General features: G+C 41.9%; 1 protein-coding gene across 2 annotated transcripts in view; it reads left to right on the top strand.

Annotated features, from left to right (window-relative positions):
• Nucleotides 1-1979: 1979 nt before the first annotated feature.
• roraa (RAR-related orphan receptor A, paralog a) overlaps nt 1980-22865 on the top strand; it is a 151903-nt gene continuing 131017 nt past the window's right edge. The window contains exon 1 of one of the 2 annotated variants that reach the window (XM_061283266.1): nt 1980-2351. In XM_061283266.1, the coding sequence (XP_061139250.1) occupies nt 2198-2351 (154 nt within the window). In that variant the 5' untranslated portion in view covers nt 1980-2197. The remainder of the gene's footprint in view (nt 2352-22865) is intronic. The other variant, XM_061283268.1, reaches the window with a different exon arrangement.

The raw sequence follows: 22865 nt of genomic DNA on the forward strand, positions 1-22865 counted from the left end.
AGCTTACTCCGCTCACTTCACATCCTTCCTCTTTCTAAACAAAATGACAGCAGCATAATTCATTTTTTTCTCAAAAATTAAAATTTGTCCTTGTGCCGTTTTGGTTTGTGTTATGTTTGTGTGAGTCTATGCAAACTAGTTCAAAGTCCAATTCATAAATTTTAAAACGAACTAGTTCACCTCATGATTCATAAATCTCCATTTTGAACTAAGTTCATCAATCCAAAAACACATTTATAGTTAAATCTTTCTTCTTCTTTGAATCTTCCTGTAGTCTGAATGCCCTGTGGAACTGAGCTGCCTCCCACAGGCCGGTTTTGGTACTGCGACAGACATCTGTTTTGAGTAGGAGACTTGCAGAATGTCTGGTAAAAGGGCTAAAAATAAAAAAAAGTGGTATTTTTGTATCTCACTTAATTGAGCTCGTGATATTCTCTCGTGTTGTCATGGATTTAATAGGTAAGAAGTGCAGGGGAGGAGGGGGGGGATGTGTCACACGGTCAAATAGTTCAGGGTGAAAAGGTCAAGGCAATTTGAAGGAGCTTAAGTTAAGCACAGGGAAAGAAACTTGGCCTGCTTGCTTGGCAGTCAAAGCTTCCCACTGGCTCTCTGACAAGAAGTAGGCCCTCGCCGCATCGCAGCTCCTAAAGTTATCCCGTAAAATAGTCTTGTTGGTGTGCAATACAAGCTGCTGTGGAAACATGAAGCCTATGTGACAGGCCAATGAGTTATAGATCCTCTCCTGCGGTGCTCGTTTTCATTTTCTGCAACGTTCTCTGTCTGGCTCATCACTGGATATGCAATGAGTAGAATAACAGTCTGATGGGATCTTGTAGAAAAACGGTGTTGTGAGCTGCGTAGGGTGAATTCTTCGGCGAGTGCATGAAAGCGTGATGGACAAGTCGTTTCAAATATGGTCTTCAGAAACATTCAGACAACCGCATCGTGTTGTTTTCGAACAGTTGCTAGCCGTGGTCCTGCACATGTGCGATTTGATTTTCTGAATGGTGTACAAGAAAAACTGATAGGTTGAGCAGAGGGAATTTCCTTTTTAGAGATTATTATCTGGTCAGTTTTGTGGACCAGGATGGCTCAGGCTCACGGAGAACGGAAGGGCCATTCCGAAATTATTTTGATCTGGCAGATTGATAGTAACTGGCCCGTGTTTTAAAGTCAAACACATTTTTGCAGTTTTATTGTTTTTATCATGAACGAGTGACTATCTAAGACAATTTATATGATATATTTTATATCCAAATTATATCTATTAGCATTTGCACGGAAAAAAAATAGACTTGTGGAATGCTCTACTTGATTCATCTCACATCTCAGGGAAGTCACATTTGCCAATCAAAAGATGACTCAATGAAATGCTCCAAACTTACACAGCAGGATCTAGCAAAGTTGTCCTGTCCTTCTAGAAAAACTGCCCTATATTTTCCCATGAAGTCCAAATAAAAAAGGACGGTCAAACACTTCCCAGAGGGCATGTCACCGTCCACGTGTGCGTGTTTAAATGGGCGTGTGGGCTTAGTGATCACATGAGGCAGCACGCCGCTCTGAACCGTAGCAACACGCCAAGCGGAGCATGCTGGTTGCCATGGCGACGCTTGACGGCACTCGTTTACGACACCGTCTCAAAAACGACAAGTCTCCTGTCAAACTGCTCTCTGGCCACTTTGAACGGAGAAACCCGCGTGTAAACTAAAGTACCACGCGTTTCAAATAAGTTACTGCGCCTGCTGCGTGTTTTTGAAGTATTTAGCGCCACTCAGAGGAGTTGTCACAAGTGCAGCATGGAGTTACCCTGTAGGTGGCATAATGGCAACCACTTCACCATGTAAGGGGCGAGTTCAGTGACGTGTAAAGGTAGTAACAAGGTGCCATTACCGGGTAAACGTGCACCGACTCCATTTGCGTGGATTTCTTGCAAGGCCTTGTGTATTCCTCCTTCAATTGGCAACATCCCCCCCCCCACGCCCCCCCTTTCAGTTTGCATGAGTGGAGCGCTCACTAGCGCTGCCAGTGGACAATCAGACCCGCGCACCCACCTCCACACACGCTCGCATTTCTCATTTTGTTACTTCTACTCCAAATTACATCGCTGAGGCTTGGTGGCGCGGAGGAAAGAAGAAAAACCCAGAGAGAATAGTTTGAAGCGCACGCCGCAGCGAGGCAGCGAACCACCACATCCGACATGGAGTCCCCGCCTGATCCAGCGAGCGACCCGGGCAACAGCGCCTCGGAGCCGGCTACCCCGGTCAGGGAAAGCTCGGTAAGCCTGGAGACGCTCCGGAAAGCGGACCATCCAGCCCCGGTTCGAAGGCAAACCTGCTCGAGCACCAATCGAGGTGAGTGAGGCTGTGGAGAAATGTGACGAGGGTTTTGGGGGGGTGGTCGTGAAACTTCCAAATAAATCAAATAGCTCCGGTGAAATAACTGCACAGTGTATCAGCATGAAGCTCGAGTCGAGTGGGCGCAGCGGGTTTATTATTTCTTTGTCACGCGTTAACAGCGTTCATTCATGACAGCTCACGTCTGACACGATCAGTCACATGTTTAACCGGTTATATTTTTTATTATTTTTACGCCCGGTAAATACGATCCAAGCGGGGTGTCAAAAGTTTCTAAACTGTGGAGCCGTTTATCGATCGAGCTTCGCGTGGACGTGGGTTGCGATTCACCACTGAAACGTGTGACACCTCTTACTGTGCGTAATAAAGGGGCGACCGACCGGCAGCTGGATTTGGTTGCCTTTTACGCACCGCGTGGAAACCCGTTCACCAGTTTTTCATTTAAAAATAAATATGCATTATTTGCGTGGACTGTCTCGTTCGGATCTGTCAGTGTCGTACAGTGCGTTAGACCATTTAACCACACCCCCCTCTGTATTCCTCACCTCGTCCAAGTTAAAAAGATTTCTTTTTTTGGGACGTGACACAATAGAACGAAGTGGTGCAGAAGAACAATTAATTCATTCCACGGTGTTTTGTGTACACGGCGCGCGCGCCCTGCTCTTCCTGCCGTGTATATTTAGAGTGTGATATGGGGAATGTGGAATGTGAGCTGGTTATGTAACAGGTTTAGCCATAAACACAGCTCGGCGCACAAGCTGAGGGTTAGAAATCATCGCAGATATTTTCCTTTCTCACCACTTTACGGCCACTTTTGGAGCTCATGTTTGGCGGAAGAAAATCACCCCTCTTGTATTTACACGGGACCGAAAAAAAGAGGGGGGGGGGGGGGAAGTGTGTGACTTGTGGCTTGGCACGGATGACTGCTCTTATGTAATAGCGGGGCAAAGGCAGGTAGTTGGGAAGCTTTGATTGATTTTTTTTTCTTTCTCCTTCTCTTCACGAGAGAGTCTCCTAACCTGCTGACCCACATTCACCCCCCCCCCCCCCCCCACCAGCGTATTTTATGCACCCGATTAAATGGTGTCTGGGAAAGAGAAGGAACGACAGGGAAAAAGAAACGCCTCTTGCCTGTTATGTAATGCTGAGTCGGGAGAAAGAAAAAGCAGACGCATGTTTAACCCCTCCTGCTTTTGAGTCGTCGGCCTGCGGTTTAGTTTGGACGTAACTGCAAGAGAAAAGTCTCTCAACTTTTTATATTTCAAAATTGCCATCACAACTATGACGTGAAATGCATTGGGAAAAAATGATTTGAATTGATTGTTTGGCTCAAAAAGCACTTGAATGAGGATCCTGGTCAATCAAAAATTTTTTTTAATGCTGCACAGCCTTGAAGATTTCGTGGAAAGAGTGGCCGATTGATCTGCAGCGCATCTCAAAGGATCTTTAAGTGGCTGTCTGCAAATGTGATCGCTGTAATGGCAATCTGTTGTTGTTGTGTCACTGGAAGCTAATCAATAGCCTCTTAAATGGAGCTTTGCAGACACTAAGTGGAACACGTATCCGTGTGAAAAAGAAGCAGCGTTTGCGTTGGGAAGCGGTCAAGCTGAAGGAATGTTCATTTGCAGTTATAATCTTGTGACTGTTGTACAAATTCAAATCATTTATATTTAGAAGGCACCGATACTGAGAACCGATACTTGATTTATGCCAGGGGTGTTGATCTGGGGACGAAAAACGGGGAAGAATTTCTCGGGTGTCTGCCTTGGTTGTCGTAATGCTTTAATTTACAAATGATTAGGAAATTTTATTATGAATACAGGAAGTGTTCTAAAAAGTGTAGGCTGTGGTTTTACATAATCTAATAGTCATTTTTTTTTATTTTAATATTTGTTAGGAATGAGTGAGCACTCATACCAGGCATCAGGCTGATTCTGGACTTCTTGAAAGTATCGAGGCCTCGTGGAGGCTGCGTATACCAGCCGCCGATACCTAAGACAAAACAAAATGCGACATGAAGTCCACCTCGCCATTAGTGGGCGCTATACTGTGTCATATTGGTTAAACCGCATGAGAAAGAAAGGGCTTTGCTCATAGTTTTTGTTATTGCGTTGAACGGAATTTTAGCGGGAATACTCGTAATGGTATCGGTCTGTCTAAAGCGGTATCGGACGTCCCTAATATTTATAATCGTCGCACAATCGTTCTACATTCAACTACTACAAGGATAATATTGATATCATTTTATTCCAAAAGTCCCTCAACATATTCTTAATTTCAGAGAGTTTTTAGAAGTCATGTTAAGTGATTTGCTCGCGGAAAAACAAATCAAACCTGACGTTACAGCTTAGCGGCTGATTGAAAATAAAATCGGCTCCTGTTAACATTGCCAGACTTTCATCCAGTCGTTTTATTTTTGGATTGTGAAATGAGAGATCTCAGCTCTCGTGGTGGCAGCAGCATTTATTTTGTTGTCCTCGCTTCTCGGCGGACGCGGTGCAGCCAAGCAAAAAATATTTTTCAAATAAATTAATTTTTTTTTCTCTTCTCTTTACCGAGAGCTGGGAGACGCCTTGGAGCTTTCACACCACTTAACCGAACAAGCGCTTGACTTCTGAAATTCCCGCCAGAAAATGATTCAGGTGTGGGCATCTGTCGATAGCGTCAATCTCAAATTTCATTCCTCCCCTGTAAGAAACGATATCACGTTTGATGTATCGCGCACTTGTTCCATTTTTTGATTTCTGAAACAGTCCAGCTCACATCTGTGAGCTCACCTGACAAAATGCCTTTCTCTCCGCTCGCTGTGTGGGCACTGACATCTGGTCCCAGTTTAGACTTTGGCACGGCTCCTGCGGAGGGAAAATAAGGTATTCTCGCCTTATGGATTTCAAAGGTCAATTTGCATTTGAGCGGAGGAGTGCTTATCTAAGAAGGATGTGACATCAGAATGAAATGTGCTCGGATTCATACATGAGAGGCGCGCTCTGTTCTCTCTTCCTGCATCTGTTTGAAGACACAAATTTAGATTTGGTGTCTGTGTGGCAGCTATTTTGCATTCGTGAACTTTTAAGATGAATTTGCATGGCTTTTCTCATTTTTAATAGGAATTTAATGCTGGATTTAAAATTGATGAAAACTTATTTGTTTGATGCAGTGCTGTTCTATAACATATAAACACATTGTTAGCTAGCAATATGAACATAAACAAGTGTTTGTAAAATGTTGGAGCGCTGAGTGGACTGAATAGTAAATAAAAAAGTACAGTCAATGAAAATGTTGTTACCGTAATTTTCGGACTATGTCGCACCGGGGTATAAGTCGCACCAGCCATAAAATGCCCAAAAAAGTGAAGAAAAACATATATATGTATATAAGTCGCCCCCCCACCCAAACTATGAAAAAAAACGCGACTTATAGTCCGAAAATTACGGTATATTGGATTGATTGGTCCATCGGTTATCATATTTTACTGAACTTGCTAATCGGTTATCGTATTCAAAATCTTGACAGGGTAAAGCTTAATTACCCCTGACATAAAACAAATCCTGACACCCCTCCCATATTGTTTATATCATGCAAAATGTGCTAATACTTTTCTAACAATGAAACGTTGTCACATCAGAATCGAGCTCTTGCTAATGTAACATTTTGCATGTTAAACCACGTGATTATACAGAGCAAATTGGATCATTAAAAAAAGCTATTTTGGATACAGGATGTTGTTTTGGTCAATTTTAGTTGCCTGATTATGTTTCACGAATGACTGACTGCGCCTCAGCTCCCACGCACTTCGTTTCCCACAACCGCATGGTTTATTATCTTCTGCATCCTTAATGAAACAGACCATCGACTTGATCAAAATGATCGATTTTCATAGCTTTTCAATGGTGGCTTGGCGTAAGTAAACACGTGTTGTAAAAAGCTTTTTTTTTTTTTTTTTTTTTAAAAGGTCAAATTGTTGTTTTGTTGGTGTCGATTACGCCCCTCCTCCTTTTCCTCATGCTGCACTAAATTACTGCCTGAGAACATAAACATGTCAAATTACAAATCTGTAGGACTACAAATTTTAGGATTTTGTCCTCATATTGAAATGAAATGTCATTTTCATAAGCAATAAATTAATCTGTATTACAATAATATTTTACTTCCATAAATGTTTTGGTCTTCTAGGTTATATGCTAAAATAATGCACAATTTGATTATTATTATTCTTTTTACATTTACAACAGTCCTACATGTAGCAGCCACACGAATGCTGTCTTTCAAACTTTTCTCTCTCTCTCTCTCTCTCTCTCTCTCTCTCTCTCTCTCTCTCTCTATCTATCTCTCTATCTATCTCTCTATCTATCTCTCTATCTATCTCTCTATCTATCTATCTATCTATCTATCTATCTATCTATCTATCTATCTATCTATCTATCTATCTATCTATCTATCTATCTATCTATCTATCTATCTATCTATCTATCTATCTATCTATCTATCTATCTATCTATCTATCTATCTATCTATCTATCTATCTATCTATCTATCTATCTATCTATCTATCTATCTATCTATCTATCTATCTATCTATCTATCTATCTATCTATCTATCTATCTATCTATCTATCTATCTATCTATCTATCTATCTATCTATCTATCTATCTATCTATCTATCTATCTATCTATCTATCTATCTATCTATCTATCTATCTATCTATCTATCTATCTATCTATCTATCTATCTATCTATCTATCTATCTATCTATCTATCTATCTATCTATATATCTAAATAAATAAATAAATAAAAGCCAGTTCACAAATCCCAGCCACTACCTTCAAAGGTCAATTCTAAAATCCATAATGTGACTTCCACGACTCCATATGCTTTTAATCAACACGGCCACTTTATTTAAGTGTTGTAGGTGTCAGAGTTAATTTAGGCTGACATGTTCCGAGACGTTTAAACGGTCGCAGGAAACGCCAGGCAGGAAATGACAAATTAATGACCCACGCGTCCAACTGTTTTCAAGTGGCGCTGCAATTATTGGCTTTGTTAAGCTCGCACTGTTGGGAGCAAAAGCCTTGATGGATTGAACGAAATGTTTCTGACCCTTAACCAGATTTTGAAAAATCGGACTCACGTGAAACCTTTTATCTCGCAATGATCTTGTTGAACATTGAAGAAAATGATTTGATCGTGTGCTGCCATTAAAACTTTCGTCAAACTTACTCTCCACCAAAAGTTGTCGTAATGTGGGCCAGTTTATTTTGGAGTTTGAACCACCAGTGGCTTCAAACTGGGGCTGGCGAGCAACATTTGACTGCTGACAGACACCAAATTTGATGCCAATTCTCCAGTGGTGAATGACAGCTCAGATCTATGGCCCATTTCACAGAAGATGATGGGGGGGAGGAAAAAAAAAAAAGTCTAAATAGTAATGACCGGAAATACTCCAGATGCATTATTGGATTATGTTAAAGGCGTCTAAATTTAATGCGGTACACTGTGACCCGGGTTCTGGTTGGCATCCCTCTGACACAACATGGGCCTCTCCCTGCTGTGAGAAAAAAAAAAAAAAAGTGCCCGGAGAGATGTAATGGCCTGGGCTTTTCATATCTTCAAGCGTGCGCAGTGCTCCCTAGCATGTAGGTACGCTCGTCAAGCTCCAAATATCTAGCCATCGTGTGGCCTCGCACACATGTTCTGCATCGTGTCATGTGTGTCATGTGGACTTGGCGCCGTCGTCGTGAGTCAAACCACAGAAACTTTACCACAGTCACGGAGGCTGTAAAACAGGGGTCACCAAACTACGGCCCGCGGGCCGGATACGGCCCACGGGACCGTTTAATCCGGCCCGCCAACCCCGAACAAATTGTATTATTAAACTTTTTTTTGGTCATTTTGCCTGCAATGTCTGCGTTTCCCCAGTAGATGGGGAAGCGCTCGCCTGCGCATTTACTACCGGAAGCCGTGTCAGAAAGCTCGGTGCACACTCACAAGTGCGTGTACGGACATGGCGCACTCGCGCTCTATTTGTATCAGTCCCGAATTTAGAGCGTGGGCTGTGACGACAGCATTCTTGTAATTCGCGCGCTGAGCTTTCAGATGCAGTTTTGCGCTAAAGCCACCCACAAACCTTCCCCTGGAATCCTTCCATTAAAATGAATGGCCCGAAAAAAAGAAGTGAGTGCCGAATGTTAAAAAAGAGTGGCCAATTTGGCTCGACGTACGCGACGTGACGTTCAGCCACATGAACGTCAACATCTACCCGTCACAGATCGAGGTAAACGGACCAACACCTCGGATCTCGCCTAAGAATTGCCACAACAAATTTTACTCCAGACTATGACGCACTATCAAACTTTAACGAAAAAGAGCGGTGTCTACAAGCCTACTGGAACCTACAAAAGGATTATAAGGAAGGAACACAAGAACTTTAAGAGACTGCTCATATGTGTCAGAGAGGTTCTGCTCTGACAACTGATCTGAACTTTTATCTGTTAAGATTGTGCATGGCACAACAGAAAGTTAATGTTCCATTGGTTTTTTTCTATGAAGAACCTAGAGAGAGTTATTTAGTTATTATTTATTTCCCGTTTTTTCTGTGAAGAACTCAGAGAGGGTTATTTAGTTATTTATTTCATTAATAGTGTTATTATTTGTTTCCTGACTTTTTTTCTGTAAAGAACCTGGAAAGGGTTATTAAATAACCGTTATTTGGTTATGTGTGGCTTTCTGGAAAACAATAAATTTTTTAAGCTCCCCTACGATCGTCACACTTTTTCTGTTACAAACTGACACCGGCCCCTCATCAGAGATGGGAAAGGTTATGTGGCCCTCACAGGAAAAAGTTTTTATTTTTTTAAATCATACGGAGGCCGCCATTACAGATACGCTTTTCACTTCAAACACGCTCCATATGAACACAATGCTCTCGTATCAGACGCTTGGTCGATGACCTGCTCGTTTGCTGTCACAATGTACCCTACGCAAATCAGAAACATTTCTTCGCTATCGAGTGTGCTAGCGCATGCGCAGTGATACTGACCGGCAGAATAACATCCGGTTGTTCCCAAAGATGATCTTTTTTCTGAAATCATTTTACGGACTTAAGTAGGAGTCAAAATTTGGGTGCGTATTATACATGGGTACAGGCTTTTTTCCAGCATCAACATGCCAATTTTAGGGTGCGTATTATACATGGGGGCGCATTATACATGGAAAAAAACGGTACAACCAATTCAGTTGTGTATAACGATTATAGACTGTAACCAAAACAACTTTGCCCTACTAGCTTAATGGTAACACAGATTGGAAAATATCACTGACGAGCTAACATTTGGCAATAGTAGCGGTTTTATGACACTTTACGCAAATTTGATCACAAAAGGTGGAGCAGCACATGTGGACAGATATTACCGCAATACTCACAGGGATGTTTTCATGATCTAAATATTACAGCATCTTACTGAGATGCTATTCTTCGCTTTGTGTCCGCATGACTGAATTTAATTGCAGCCAAGACGAGCTCACCATTGTCCTTTTCTATACAGTCAATTTGATGCTATTAATGAGCAAACTTTGTTAATCACCCAGAATAAACAACAAAAAAAAAACTTTGGGAGATAAAGCAACTTGAAAATCAGTGTCGTTTCTCTTGGCTTGATGTCTTATATTGGAATAACAGGCGCGACTTAATCTCATAAATAAAAAAGGGAAGCGATACGGATCCGTCCCCTCCAGGTACTGGCGCCACTTAATCGAATTAGCTCCACTCGCAGGCTTGACGGGCTCTTCAAACACCCCTGGTGACTTTTGAGTGCCGATTACAATCAGCTACTATTTTCAGCTTTGATTAAAATCTGGTGAGCTTGGTCACTTTTTTTTTTTTTTTTTTTTTATATCTGCAGCACAGAACTGACTAATGTGGTGAGTTAAACAATGGCAATAATCAACTGTTAATCCTGTGTGCATAAATCTGATTAAAAAAGATTGATGGATTATTAATTATTCATTTTCAGGAAAAAAAAAATTGTTTGTTTTTCAAAATTTAACATTGGATACTAAATCAATAATATTATGTTATAGTTTGTAGGGCTGAACTTGAATTCAATTTGACATTAAAATGCAGTAAAATCACATTTTAATTAATATTAATTATATATTTAATTATATTAATAATGCAGTAAAATCCAATTTATATTAGTTATATATCTAATTTAATTAATTAGATTGAGCACATAAGTAGCTCTAATTATTAGCATAGCATATGCCCAATTTATAAGACCAAAACAATCATTTGGCTATTTATTTGACTTTTAATACATATTTATTTTTTGCTTGGGAAAAAATAACAGCATATTCAATCGCAATTGCAATTCTGAGGCCGAGGGAAAAAGAAATCACATAATCGAAAAATTATTTTTCAAAATCAATCCCTTGATAAACTAAGACAATAATGAACGGAACCGGTCGCTTGTTTTGCAATCGTCGTCAGAAACAATTCCATCCCTTTTGTCACTTTTAGAAAGCAGCTTTGAATACAAATAAGTCACGTGACTATTTGTACCGAGCTGCTGTTTGTACCGAGCTCCTGTTTGCCGATTGATCGTGTTCGGAGGCCCACCCAGCCAGCGGTACGGCGGCGCCGCGGCACTCCGCCGAGTCGCCATGCTGCTTTCTGACAGTGATTGAAAGAAAGAGTCACCGTCCCCGTTCCCTCTCGCTGACAAATATCCTTCATCTGATCAATCACTATTTGCAGCTTTATCTGACTAATGCCGTACTTAAGAGGCAATAATTAACTGCGCGCGGGGGTTGTTAAAAGCCTATTTTTACGTGACAGACAGAAATAGGCACACAAGAGAGACGGCGGCGTATCTCGTAGACGTTGTTCTTATCAAGCGTAGGATTATTAAATTGGAACGTTGACAAAATTGCCCTTGTGAAGAAAAAGGTGATTCAAGAAGAAAAGTTTGGTTTTATTCCACGATGAAGTCTCAGGCCGTGAAGTCTGCAGTACGATTGCGTGAAAAGTGATCAATGATGATTCTTGTGATACTCTGTCACATAAATTGATTCGGTTACTCGGGTGGTCCGTCAGAAAATGCGGCAAAAAATCTTGCTCATTGTTTTCCAAAAGTGAAAACAGATGTTTGCAAATGTCTGATTTAAAAAAAGAAAATAAACCACAAAGATGATCAGTCTGCTTTCATGGAGGACTCTGAGAATAGTTACAAATGAGAGGCTGGATTTGGACCATTTGAACTTCTGCAGTTGATTAATCGATTCTTAAAATAGCCGATCGAGTTGATTTTCCGTGATGATCAAAGATCTCGTTATGTTTCTCCGTTTGTTTTGTAATCGGCACAATCTGATGATCGCAGTTCAATTCTCAACAGATACTCTTTGACATCGTACCCTTTTAGGCCATGAGGTAACCGACTTGACTTGAGCGTGTCGAAAGATAAAGACTCGACGCTTGGGAAAACACAGCAACATTTACGAGATGCCTATCTCGTCTACATGTCATCATCAGCGCCGACGTGTTAGCCCCGAGCTGATTTGATTCCGGAAGGTGGACAGGAGAGATTGATGGCGTTGTCCCCGGCCAGACTGATAAGGCTCAATTCCTCCTGTAGGGGCTTGCAAGCACGGCTGAACTGAGGAGGCCAAGCGTTCCCTCACTCAATGCAAATTTTTCCGGGGCCATATTCCGAGATGATTCCGATAACCCCCCCGTGGCATCGGGCTCGCCTAGGAGTGAGCCCTCTCGACACTATGTGGGGGTTGTTTAACACAGGTGCACTCAGATGAAGACAAACCAAACACGCTTAAACACATGCACATGCCACACTACACACAGTTAGCAAGCGTTAATGAAATGTTGTCTCGACAGTCCACTTATTATGGTCTTGGCCTATTTTTATTTATTTTTTTTATTGGCACTTTTTTTGCAGATTTTATTTAATCAGTGGTATTTGAGCATCACTCAAAAAAATAAATGAATAAAATAAAAAATAAATAGAATAAAGTAAATTTCCCTGTTTCAGCCAAACATATTCAATTTTATTTTGTCCAGAGGTTGCACCAAATAAAATCATCTGGATCCAGATATATTTTTTAATGGGATAGTATACCGTAATTTTCGGACTATAAGTCGCGTTTTTTTTCATAGTTTGGGTGGGGGGGCGACTTATACTTATACTTATACTCATGTTTTTTTTTTTCACTTTTTTGGGCATTTTATGGCTGGTGCGACTTATACTCCGGTGCAACTTATCGTCCGAAAATTACGGTACTTAAAATTATACCTGGAGACGATGACGAGCAACTTCAACACCCCATTTTGCCCCCAGTGTGCATAATATAATCATATAGTTCAATCAAATCTTTTGTGAAGGCAACCTTGCTTTGATCGGTTGTTCGGCGTGATGTAAAACGGTACTGTATCATACCGACGGCTGTTCCTAATAATTAGCTCTCCCTCCATTTGTATCCCGAGCGACACCCTTGGACTTGTCGCCGGTCACGCACAGGTCACAACGAATGAGAATTCCCTCGCCCACTTCGCAGTTACGGACAATTTGCCCCGTTACATCATTTTCCATCACTCTTGAGTGTCTTATGATCCACATGATTGAAAACACGCCGCTCCGGCTCGCCATAGATAGCGCGAGAGAACAAATTCCGTCTTTGTTATTCAATAACAAGGTTGGCCGTGCAGGCGCTCAGTGTGTGTGTGTGTGTGTGTGTGTGTGTGTGTGTGTGTGTGTGTGTGTGTGTGTGTGTGTGTGTGTGAGCAGATGGCGAAAGGCTGGTGCATAATAGATCTCCGTATTAACCGTAGCACATGCTGGGGGTGTCGCTGGATGTCGCGCAGAGGAGTAAAAGAGAAGCGGTGACCTTCTGTCCCGTCATTTACCCCCTCGCGCACTTCATACTGCTCTCAAATGACTTTGTTTTAGCCAATTAAAGCGGCCGACTGAGCGTCAAGCGGGCGGCCGTTTTTCGCTCACCTGGACCGCCGTGACATTATCGCTCCGTCATGGGAAGCGATGGCCGCCGCCGCGCGGTGGGCCTCCACAGCGCCACCTCGGACCCCACTGGCTTTCCCCAGATTAATGGAACGATTGCCTTCCAAGTCAGCGTGCTCACTTGTTTCCCACGGTCGTTCATGTTTACCAAATGTACTTTTTTTTTGGTCAGGCTTTAAGTGAGATATGTTGTTTTGGATCCTCTGGGGAACAGTGGCTGGATGTTGTGAAAGCAGGAATTGTGTCGAGAATTTGGACCGCTAACAATTAGCGCTACAATTAGCTTTTGCGCTGATGTGCTTTATGTTGTTGTTTAAAACTGAGATGAGTGAGTGGGAGAAACTTAATTTTAATTTAATTTTAAGAATTTGGACTTATCTAACTTGTTCAGTTGTGATTCAGTACTATCAACATCTGCAAATTGAAAGCTAGCATAGATCTAAGATGGCTACTACTGGCCTTTCCCTTAACCTTGTAACCACAGGGATACTGTTGAAAGTTTTTAATTTCAGGCAGTTTTTTTTTTTTTTTTAGTTTTCAAAGCTTGTGGCTTATCTACAGTACATACATATCTTTTTTTATATTTTCTAAAGAAAATTGTGAGTCTGTAAATCAAAAACCTGACATGATTGAGACAAATTTGGATCAATTCTGAATTCTGCAATCAAGAATGAGTAAAAAAAATGGCTGTCAGCCAATTTAACAAAAACTGGATTTCAGTTCTGGTCTAACAAATGACTTGTGTCTAAATGCGCAATGAATTCATCATCTATCAAGACCGAGCATATGTCGACAATCGGTTCGAGATGCAGATCCTTTTTTTTTTTAGCTCGACAATGGAAGGAACGTGGCGAGTGATGACAATAGTAGGCAAGCGAAATGAGCGCGAGAGAGAACCTGAGTGCTCAATGTGAGCACAGATTATACGCTTCAAGGCTTTGGATTGAGCGCCAACAATGACAGTTGGGCTGGGAATTGCTGGTCGGGCCGCTCTCCTTTCGGAAACACCACTGGGTCCGGGGCTCATCTCGGTAGTCGGAATCGTAGCTCGGGGAACGGGCGGGCCCCCGACGGTGCTTGATGAGCTCCCACTAATGGCTGCTTCTTTGAAAGCCGGCGGGCCCGTTTGAGGGAGAGGGTCTTTTACTTCCCTCCAGCTCGACTTGGCCGGGCATTCGTTGAGCAGGCTTGCCCGCCTTTACTCTCCTGCCCGCGTGATGCAACGCCAGGGGGCTGAAACGTCTGTCATTTGTTTCACTTTCAAATAGATGCGGATTATTTACTAATAAAAATCTTTTTTTGGAGGTGTTTTAAAAAAAAAATACATTCTTTCATGCTGGAAATAATAAAATCTCATGCTCGACGGGTGATTGTGTGTCCATAGTTTAGTGTGTGTAGGGCTCAAGGGCACATCGACAGCGCTCAAGGCAAGGCGGCTTTATTTATCTTACAAGATAATGTTCTTCAAGTAGCTACAAAACAACATATTGAAAGGCAAAACAATTTAAGGCATTTCAAAAAATAATTTAAGACCTTTCAAAGCAAAGTAAAGAAAAAAAAAACCTGATTTGGGGGAAAATGGAGTCTAGAAGAAATGTCATTTGCATGCAGCATAACAGCTAAATGCTGACGCAGCATGTTTTGCTTTCAACTCTGGGTTCCATGAGTTTGCTGACCTCAGAACCCAACTGGGTTTATATTCCTTGTGCATTTCAAAACAAACAACCAACTGCCATGACTCCAGCAACGACTCAGCCCTGATTCTCATATTCTATTTTTAGTCTTTGGCGTCTACTGCATATTTATTCCAAATAAATTTGAGAGTATATATGATCTGTTTTATAAAAATATTTTAATGAGAGTAGAAAAATTCTGATCGAACATTCTTTAGCTGGTTGACTGCAGGTAGTCACTATTTTCCTTATTTTAATAACATGTAGCTAAAAACGCCCAATAATATTAAAGCTTTTACTTTCTTGATTGACCCGATGATTGGCGCCCTTAACCTCTGCCGCTTGCTCCGTTCAACCCAGCAGGAGCAATTTTTTTTAATCCTCGCCGCACTCTTCAGTCTCTTCACAAGTTGGACCTGCCCTTGAAAATCTCCTTTTAAAAAACTTTCCGCTTCCCCTAACTGGAAAGTAGGCCATAGGGCAAAATGGTGAATTTGATATGGAGCACCTTGTCAATTAAAAACAATGGCGGCCCAATAAAGAATGAGCTCCAATTCCCTGAAAAATGTCCCGGCTAGACCTTCCCAAAAGAGAACGCTGCATACATTTCGACAATTCTCAACACCCAAATTAATTCCTCTTTTTTTTTATTGAACCACTTGGGAGATCATCCATTTGAACAACGTCGATGCTTCCGAGATTGGATTCCACTTCCCAAAAAAAAAAATCAGCTTTAAGTGTTTTGTTAGGCTGCACATCATGTCGCCGGTGAAGTAACAGATGTTCATAGTTGCGTAATAGCGAGCGAGGTGGGGGGAAGAAAAAAAAAAAAAACCAGCTGGCTGAGTTGTTGTGCAGCGGCGTGATCAAATGGTTTTAATTTGATCTGACCTCTTTGTCTAAGATTCTCCAAGCTCCACACTGTCATCATCACAGAGGCTCAGTCAGGTCCAAATGCACTCAAGCTGGTCAGGAATTGACCCATCATACAAATAAAGGAAAACATTTACAAACAATGCAGCTGTGTGCAGGAAACATTACCGCCGCGTTATGACTGGCATTTTTATCTCATGAGTTTTGACGTTTTAATTGGAAGACCATTCCCGTTAATTAGACACATCAGAAAAATGTCTGTTGAGGGAAAGGTAATCTCCCAAAGTCATGATTCAAAATTTGCAATAAATAAATAAATAAATAAATAAATAAATAAATAAATAAAATAAAATAAATAAAATAAATAAAATAAATAAAATAAATAAAATAAATAAAATAAATTAAATAAATTAAATAAATCAATTAAATCAATTAAATAAATAAATTAAATAAATTAAATAAATTAAATAAATTAAATAAATTAAAATCAGCCACTTTTGTTCTGTTTGTGTGTGTAAGCAAGTCACAGTGGTTGCATTTGCGGGCCTCATATTGTCTTCATTAAGTGATTCAAGAAATGGGTCATTTTGTGTGCTTGCATGCTTGGTCATTTCCTCTTCTAAAACATTTCCATCTGCCTGCTTTGCTGCTGACTTGATCATCTATCTCATGTTTATGCTTTTTTTTTTTTTAATTTATTTCAGATTTTTATCCAAAAATAATGTTGACACACTTTCTTCTCCACTTCTATTTCCAAATCTTCAATCGTAAAAATGCTGAAGTCATGATATTGCACAGGAAGAGTCGGTTTGCGGCCACCCAAAGCAACATGCTCTGCTAACATCTAACTTGAGGGTGGCCACCTGTCAGTTGAGGTCGACCGACGAGTCAGCCAAGTGGGGAAGCCCAAAGCCCGGAGTGTAAATAAATGTTTCACAAACAGTATGTCAGCAACATTATATAGGGCATTTGCTATTTTCGCTGCATTCTTTAAAGGGCAACATTTGGAATGAATGGCGTGTAAAAAAAAAAAAATTGCAAAGCTTTTCTTTTTAGAGCTACTATTTTACGTGGAATGAAAGGAATATAATTCCTTGGCATGTACTGATCATGTAGAGTAGTGTCGAGCTTTAATTGGAAGCAAGAGCGGCGGGTGGATACGGTGCAAGGAAGAAGGGGAGCGAAGCAGACAGACGGGGCTCCTAGATTGTTGGGCCGGGGGGAAAAAGTTCCCCCGTGCTTGTCAGAGTTTGAGCAAGTTCGGAATTGATGGAGCCCACAGGCAGCACTGCTAATTTTAGTAGAAATCACCTAAGTGGTTTGGCTAATTTATCCCGGCTCCTCTGCCCCGGCTCTCTCCCCCCCCCTCCCCTCCCTGATATATGCACAAAGCGTGAAGGTACCAAGAGGTGACAGAAGCAACAGAAGGATATTTTGTGCCCAGCTGATTCGCACATGGCCACCCGGTTCTACTCTTTTGTACATTTCGATATTATTTGACCTTTAACAGCAACTCAGGTTTAGTCAGCTATTGCACAAATTGGGGACAGTAAAAAAAAAAGCAATTTGCACTTCATTTAAAAAGTACATTCTAAATAAGGGGGATTAGATGAAACTACCGTAAATTCCGGACTATAAGACGCGACTTTTTCCCAAAATGTTGAACCCTGCGGCTTATAGTCAGGTGCGGCTTATATAAGGATTTTTTTCGTGATTTCTGTGATGACTTGATCACTTTTATACACTGCGGTATCTTGAAGAAAAAAAAACAACAAAAATACTATTTTGAAACACTACTATGGCTGCTGCTTATTCCGGCTGTGTTGCTTGTGACTATTATGAGCTTTAGTAGGAATGCACGCTAGGTGACATGCGTCAAAGGGCTCTAAACCCTTCGTTACAGGCAATGTTGAGAAAGACACGTTAAAGTATGTTATAAAAACTTTAAAAAGGCTTTCTGTGAACGGTCTTTCTTTGTAAAAAAACGCGTGCGCACGTGCGGTTTATAGTCCGGTGCGGCTTATATAAGAAAAAAACTAAAATATCCCCCAATTTTAGCTGGTGCGGCTTATAGTCCGGTGCGGCTTATAGTCCGGAATTTACGGTAGTCAACATACTGATTTGGTGCACAAAAAGCATTAAGTCAATTTTTCACAGTTAATAATCACCAAATGAGCGACGTACACATTGATATTATTTTTTTCTCGTTTTGCATATGTAGTGGTTTCATCTCTTCAATAACAACTGGTTTGAAGCCACTGGCGGAGCTAGTTTTTTTTTTTCCCTGAGGGGGCCATGGGGGGGGGGGGGGGGGGCAATGATAATAATAAGAAAAAGTGAAATATAGCCAGCTCAGCACAGAAGCTAATCATTAGCATCGGTGCTTGACATTCGAAGAGTCGTCAAAACTACATTCACCCGGAATCAACAAAACTCGGCGAGGCATAAAAAAAAAAAGCTCGGCTCTTCTCCAACTTTTAATTTGCATTGAAATATTAATTAATGCGTCTTCTTGTAAGGAAGTTCAAACACATCCAGGGGCAACCTTAAAAATAAACACAACATCGGGCTTCCTGGTTTCGTTTTTTTTTTTTATCTATACAGTTGCACGAACAAATATAGATTTATCTTCGCCAGTACCGGTGACGCGCTACATGAGATATCCTTGACATCCACAGTTTTGTATTTGAACGGGGAATGCGCCTTGTTGACAAGCACGTTTTGTGAGCAGAGTGCAGGAGAAGATGTATGCAGTCTTGTGCGCTAGCCAACACTTCTTGGCAGACCAAAGCGTAGTTTGCGTGTGCCAAGCACCTGGTCAAACTGCAAACAACCCAGAGGCTTAAGGATTCTCTTTAGCCAACAATGACTGAGATGATAGTACCTGGAAAGTTATCGCTCATCCCAATACCGTGGGAGTGATTCAGGGGCTATAGTTAGCAGTCATGCTAACCAAAAAATGTTTAGTACTATATTTCGCTTTGCCATTTGGAGTAAAAGGCAAAAAAAAAGTCAAACGAGCCAGTATCGGCATTTCAGAATATCGCCATAGCTTAGTTTCATCGTGCATGCTCATGCTTGAGTGTTTAGCGGCGATCCAATAATGAGTTCCACAGATGGGTTTATTGGCGGCGGATTGCCTAAGTCCTCCGTGTATGCGGTGGAGAGTGTCAAAGTGTCTCCCGTGTAGGATCATCTCCAGGTTTTGGGGGGGGGTTGGATGGATGGCGAGTGCCAGACAAGCTGGCAGTCACTGCTCCGGCTCTCCTCCACTACCTGTTCTGGAGTGCAGCCAGGGTTAATTATAGGGGAGCTTCAGAGTCTTGTGTCATTTAGGTTGGAAGACAGAATTTTGTCATCGTGCCATGTCCTATAGTGACAAGACAAGAGTAAAAAAAAAAGCCCACCTGCTCGCTGGTCTCTGCTTTCAGCAGCACTTCTCTCTCTATTACCGTAATTTTCGGACTATAAGTCGCGGGTTTTTTTCATAGTTTGGGTGGGGGGGGCGACTTATACTCAGGAGCGACTTATATACATATCTATGGTTTTTTTTCACTTTTTTGGGGATTTTATGGCTGGTGCGATTTATACTCTGGTGCGATTTATAGTCCGAAAATTACGGTAGTTATTCCACTCTGGAAGCTGGAAAATGCCACATGTGTTTCAGCTTTGAGTCGCTTTGATGGGAAAAGCATTGCTTATCTGTTTTGAGTGTCAATGGAGAAAAATCAATGTGGATAGAGTTTTATTTCCTAGTGTCCAAATGTTTTGATTTACTGTTAAGCCCACATTTATTCATGCTCTTGTAGTTCCGTTTTTTTTTTGCAGCGTAAAAGACGCAATGTATGTATAAATAAATATCGCCTTTTACTTATGTCGTTATAAATACATCCAGAACGTGTGACGTAATTCCAAGCAGTCAAACTGGACTCCGTTTTCGACATTTGGGTCGTTCGTTAATATTTACACCTTCAAAACAATGATACCTTTTCCGAAAATTTCCAATTTTAAATATCGTCTCATTTACTTAGAAAACAAAGTATCGTATCGGGACCAGCCTCATTTTTCGGTACTTGCAGAGGCAGCCGATAACAGACCCAGATACATCTGACATTGACCAAGTCCTCCTCAGCTGTAGATGGCGCTATACTAGTTTGATGCACCAAAATCTTTCACATCAAGAAGTTGATTTTGCGTCTAGTTCCACTTTCAGGAAATGGCCCCAAAATATTCTTAATTCATTCAATTGTAATTTCTGCTCAAATGTGAGCCCCATTATATCCTGTCTGAAGAACATTACTCCACAGTGCGGAGAAACATTTCACCTTTATTTGAGCACCCCCTCAGGCCCACTTGTTCAAAAACATCTTTCAAAGTTTAAAGGGCATATTACGGCGGACATTGTCGTACCCGGTTATATTTCCCTGAGGATTTCCGTCCATTTGGTCATTGTGTGACCTTTCTTCTGGTCCCAATCTTCTGCTAAATTATCTAAATGAAGTACAGTAACTGGAATATAGTAAGTACTTTTGTTTTCATGCTAACCACAAACTTGACTTCAGAATCCTCAAGAGTAAAAAAAAAAAAAAACATTGTAAAAGATGATTTCAACTCCAGCTTCCGAAATATCTCCCATCAACTTTTCTAGCTAATTTCATCTCAAGAAGTTACCTTCTTTATACTCTGACAAGTTTCCGGTCATAGCACTTTGGCTTCTGTTGGTCTTTGGAGAGAAAGAAAAAAAAAAGAACAGCGCGTATCGTTGAAGTTTTCTTCCCCCGTCTAGTTATTTTTACAATGACCTATTTCCGCCATTGTTGTGGCATTGTTTTGACCTTACACGGAGCAATTTTCCCAAAGTCAAATTAGGTTGGGCCATTCAAAGAAATGTGCTAATGTAATGCTTTGACGCTTCTGCCCGCCAAATATCAAGAAATGGAAGTGCGTGCCACTGGGGTTAATAATATTCCTTCTCTTCAACAAGTACCTTGGGATGCCAAGTGTCCTTGAAAGCAAACCGCGTCTCACTTACGCTAGGTGGCTAACGGCACTCGAGGGGGGGTGGGGGGGGGTGGCTAGCAGGCCGCTATTGTCAACATTGGAAACCCCTCACCCCGCTGTTATTTTCCAGTCTGACAATAGTTCCGATCGATGAGGATAATGGCCGAGGTTAGGCCTTGCTTATTGCGTGCTCGTCTTTGTGCATGAGAAAAATAATTTACTACAATAGATCAATAGCGGCTCATCGCTCTTTCTTATGCGCCGGCGTGAGAAACCAAAGGCGGCTCTCATGCAAGTCAATGAGCACCTGCAGTGTTTTTCCCAGCGGCCGTTTAGTGTGCACGGCGTGGGACTAGCGAGGAACCGCGGCGAGGTCCCCCAACCCGCTTTGATAGGACAGAGTCGGCGAGGCTTCGCGAGGAGCCGCGGGGCCCCGGCGAGGTTTGCGACACCCGTTTGTCGCCGTTCTCTCTTACATGCCTCCCCGTACCCGGGCCCCGCTGGGAATCGGGGCGGCGTTAGCTACAACAAAAAAGGTGACTGCCGAAGAAAGCCGAGTTTGGCTTATGATTTATTAATCTCCATTCCTACCCGTGATGTACGCGGACTCCGGGGAGTAATCGTAAAACAATCGAAAGTCATCAAAACTGGTCTTTTTTTTTTTTTTAACTTCAACCAACGGGCATCAACATTTGTATTTCATACCAAGGCCATATTTTAAGCGTACGTCAACAAACGACGGGTAAAAATGTGGAAATTTTCTCTTAAAAGGGACATTTGGCTGTAAAAGTCAAAGCAATTACGCCGTAGATTTATTTCGGTGCCAACTATGAGCAGTAAGGGGGGTTTAGTTGAGTGCTCTCCGGGGAGCCAGAGGTTAAACCACTAACCTGTGCTTGATGAGACGCCCGCCCACCCTCCAGAGGAAAAAAAAACTAAAAAGTAGCCTCGCTCCTTTTTTGCCAGGTGGCAATACTTTTTACAGACATTTCCAGATTATCGCCTCGGGAATCATTCACGACATAACTCCTCCGCGCTCGGGCCGAGCCAAGACGGCGGTTAGGAAAAAGCCGCAATGATGAAATGTCAGAAAGTAACGTGGATAGTATATCTCTATCTTTTTCAAACCCGTGTTGGACAAACGATGTCGTGACACGGATGACTTGTGTAGTCATCGGGAAGTTGAACATGATTTAGACAAGAACAAACGGTGCGGTCGTGAACTCCGCGTGTTGTTTTCAAGTCCTCGCTAAATAGCTGCGGGAAACATTGATAGCAAATAGCTGATGGCTGAGCGTTACTATTTATCATTGAAACATGAAGCAGTCTTGAATTCTTAATTAAAAAGAAATGTCTCTCAGACATCCGACATTTTTTCTTCAAAGTGCTGCGTAAGTGAGGAGCAAAGCTGCTCCTCTGGCCAGTCGAGCACAACGCGGCTATCCTTCACCTGACAGTGAAGGATAGTCAAGTTTGGGAAAAAGGACACGGATGTTTCCAGTCCACTTCATGGAGCGCGGCCTCGCGTCGCCTCGGGACCCCAAGTTTGCCTTTTTGAAGAGTGGACGTGAGGGCTAAATGGGACGTGGGCGACGGACGGATCCACCGGGAGGGGAGGGGTCTGAATGAGCAATGTGAATAGATGGCCTCAAATAAAAAGTAGCCCCTCGGTCGGAGTTGTGGCAGATGGAGGAAGCCATGCCAGCATTCTTTGTGCGGTCCAGTGCCAGCGGAGCGAACGGCGAGGAGGCCGCTTGAGACCGGCATCAGCGCGGCACAAAAATAAAAAAAGGCAGCTGCCTGAGTTTGAACCTCCTCAAGGTCAACCAAGATAACAGCATGATGGATGAGTTCAAAGTGGAGCCAGTCATGATTTAAAAAAAAAGCCTAAAATATTAATTGGAGTTAAGAGTTTGCGCAATTTGTCGTGACTTTTT

This window comes from Syngnathus typhle, linkage group LG7 (assembly GCF_033458585.1).
Source record: "Syngnathus typhle isolate RoL2023-S1 ecotype Sweden linkage group LG7, RoL_Styp_1.0, whole genome shotgun sequence".
NCBI classification, from domain to species: domain Eukaryota; kingdom Metazoa; phylum Chordata; class Actinopteri; order Syngnathiformes; family Syngnathidae; genus Syngnathus; species Syngnathus typhle.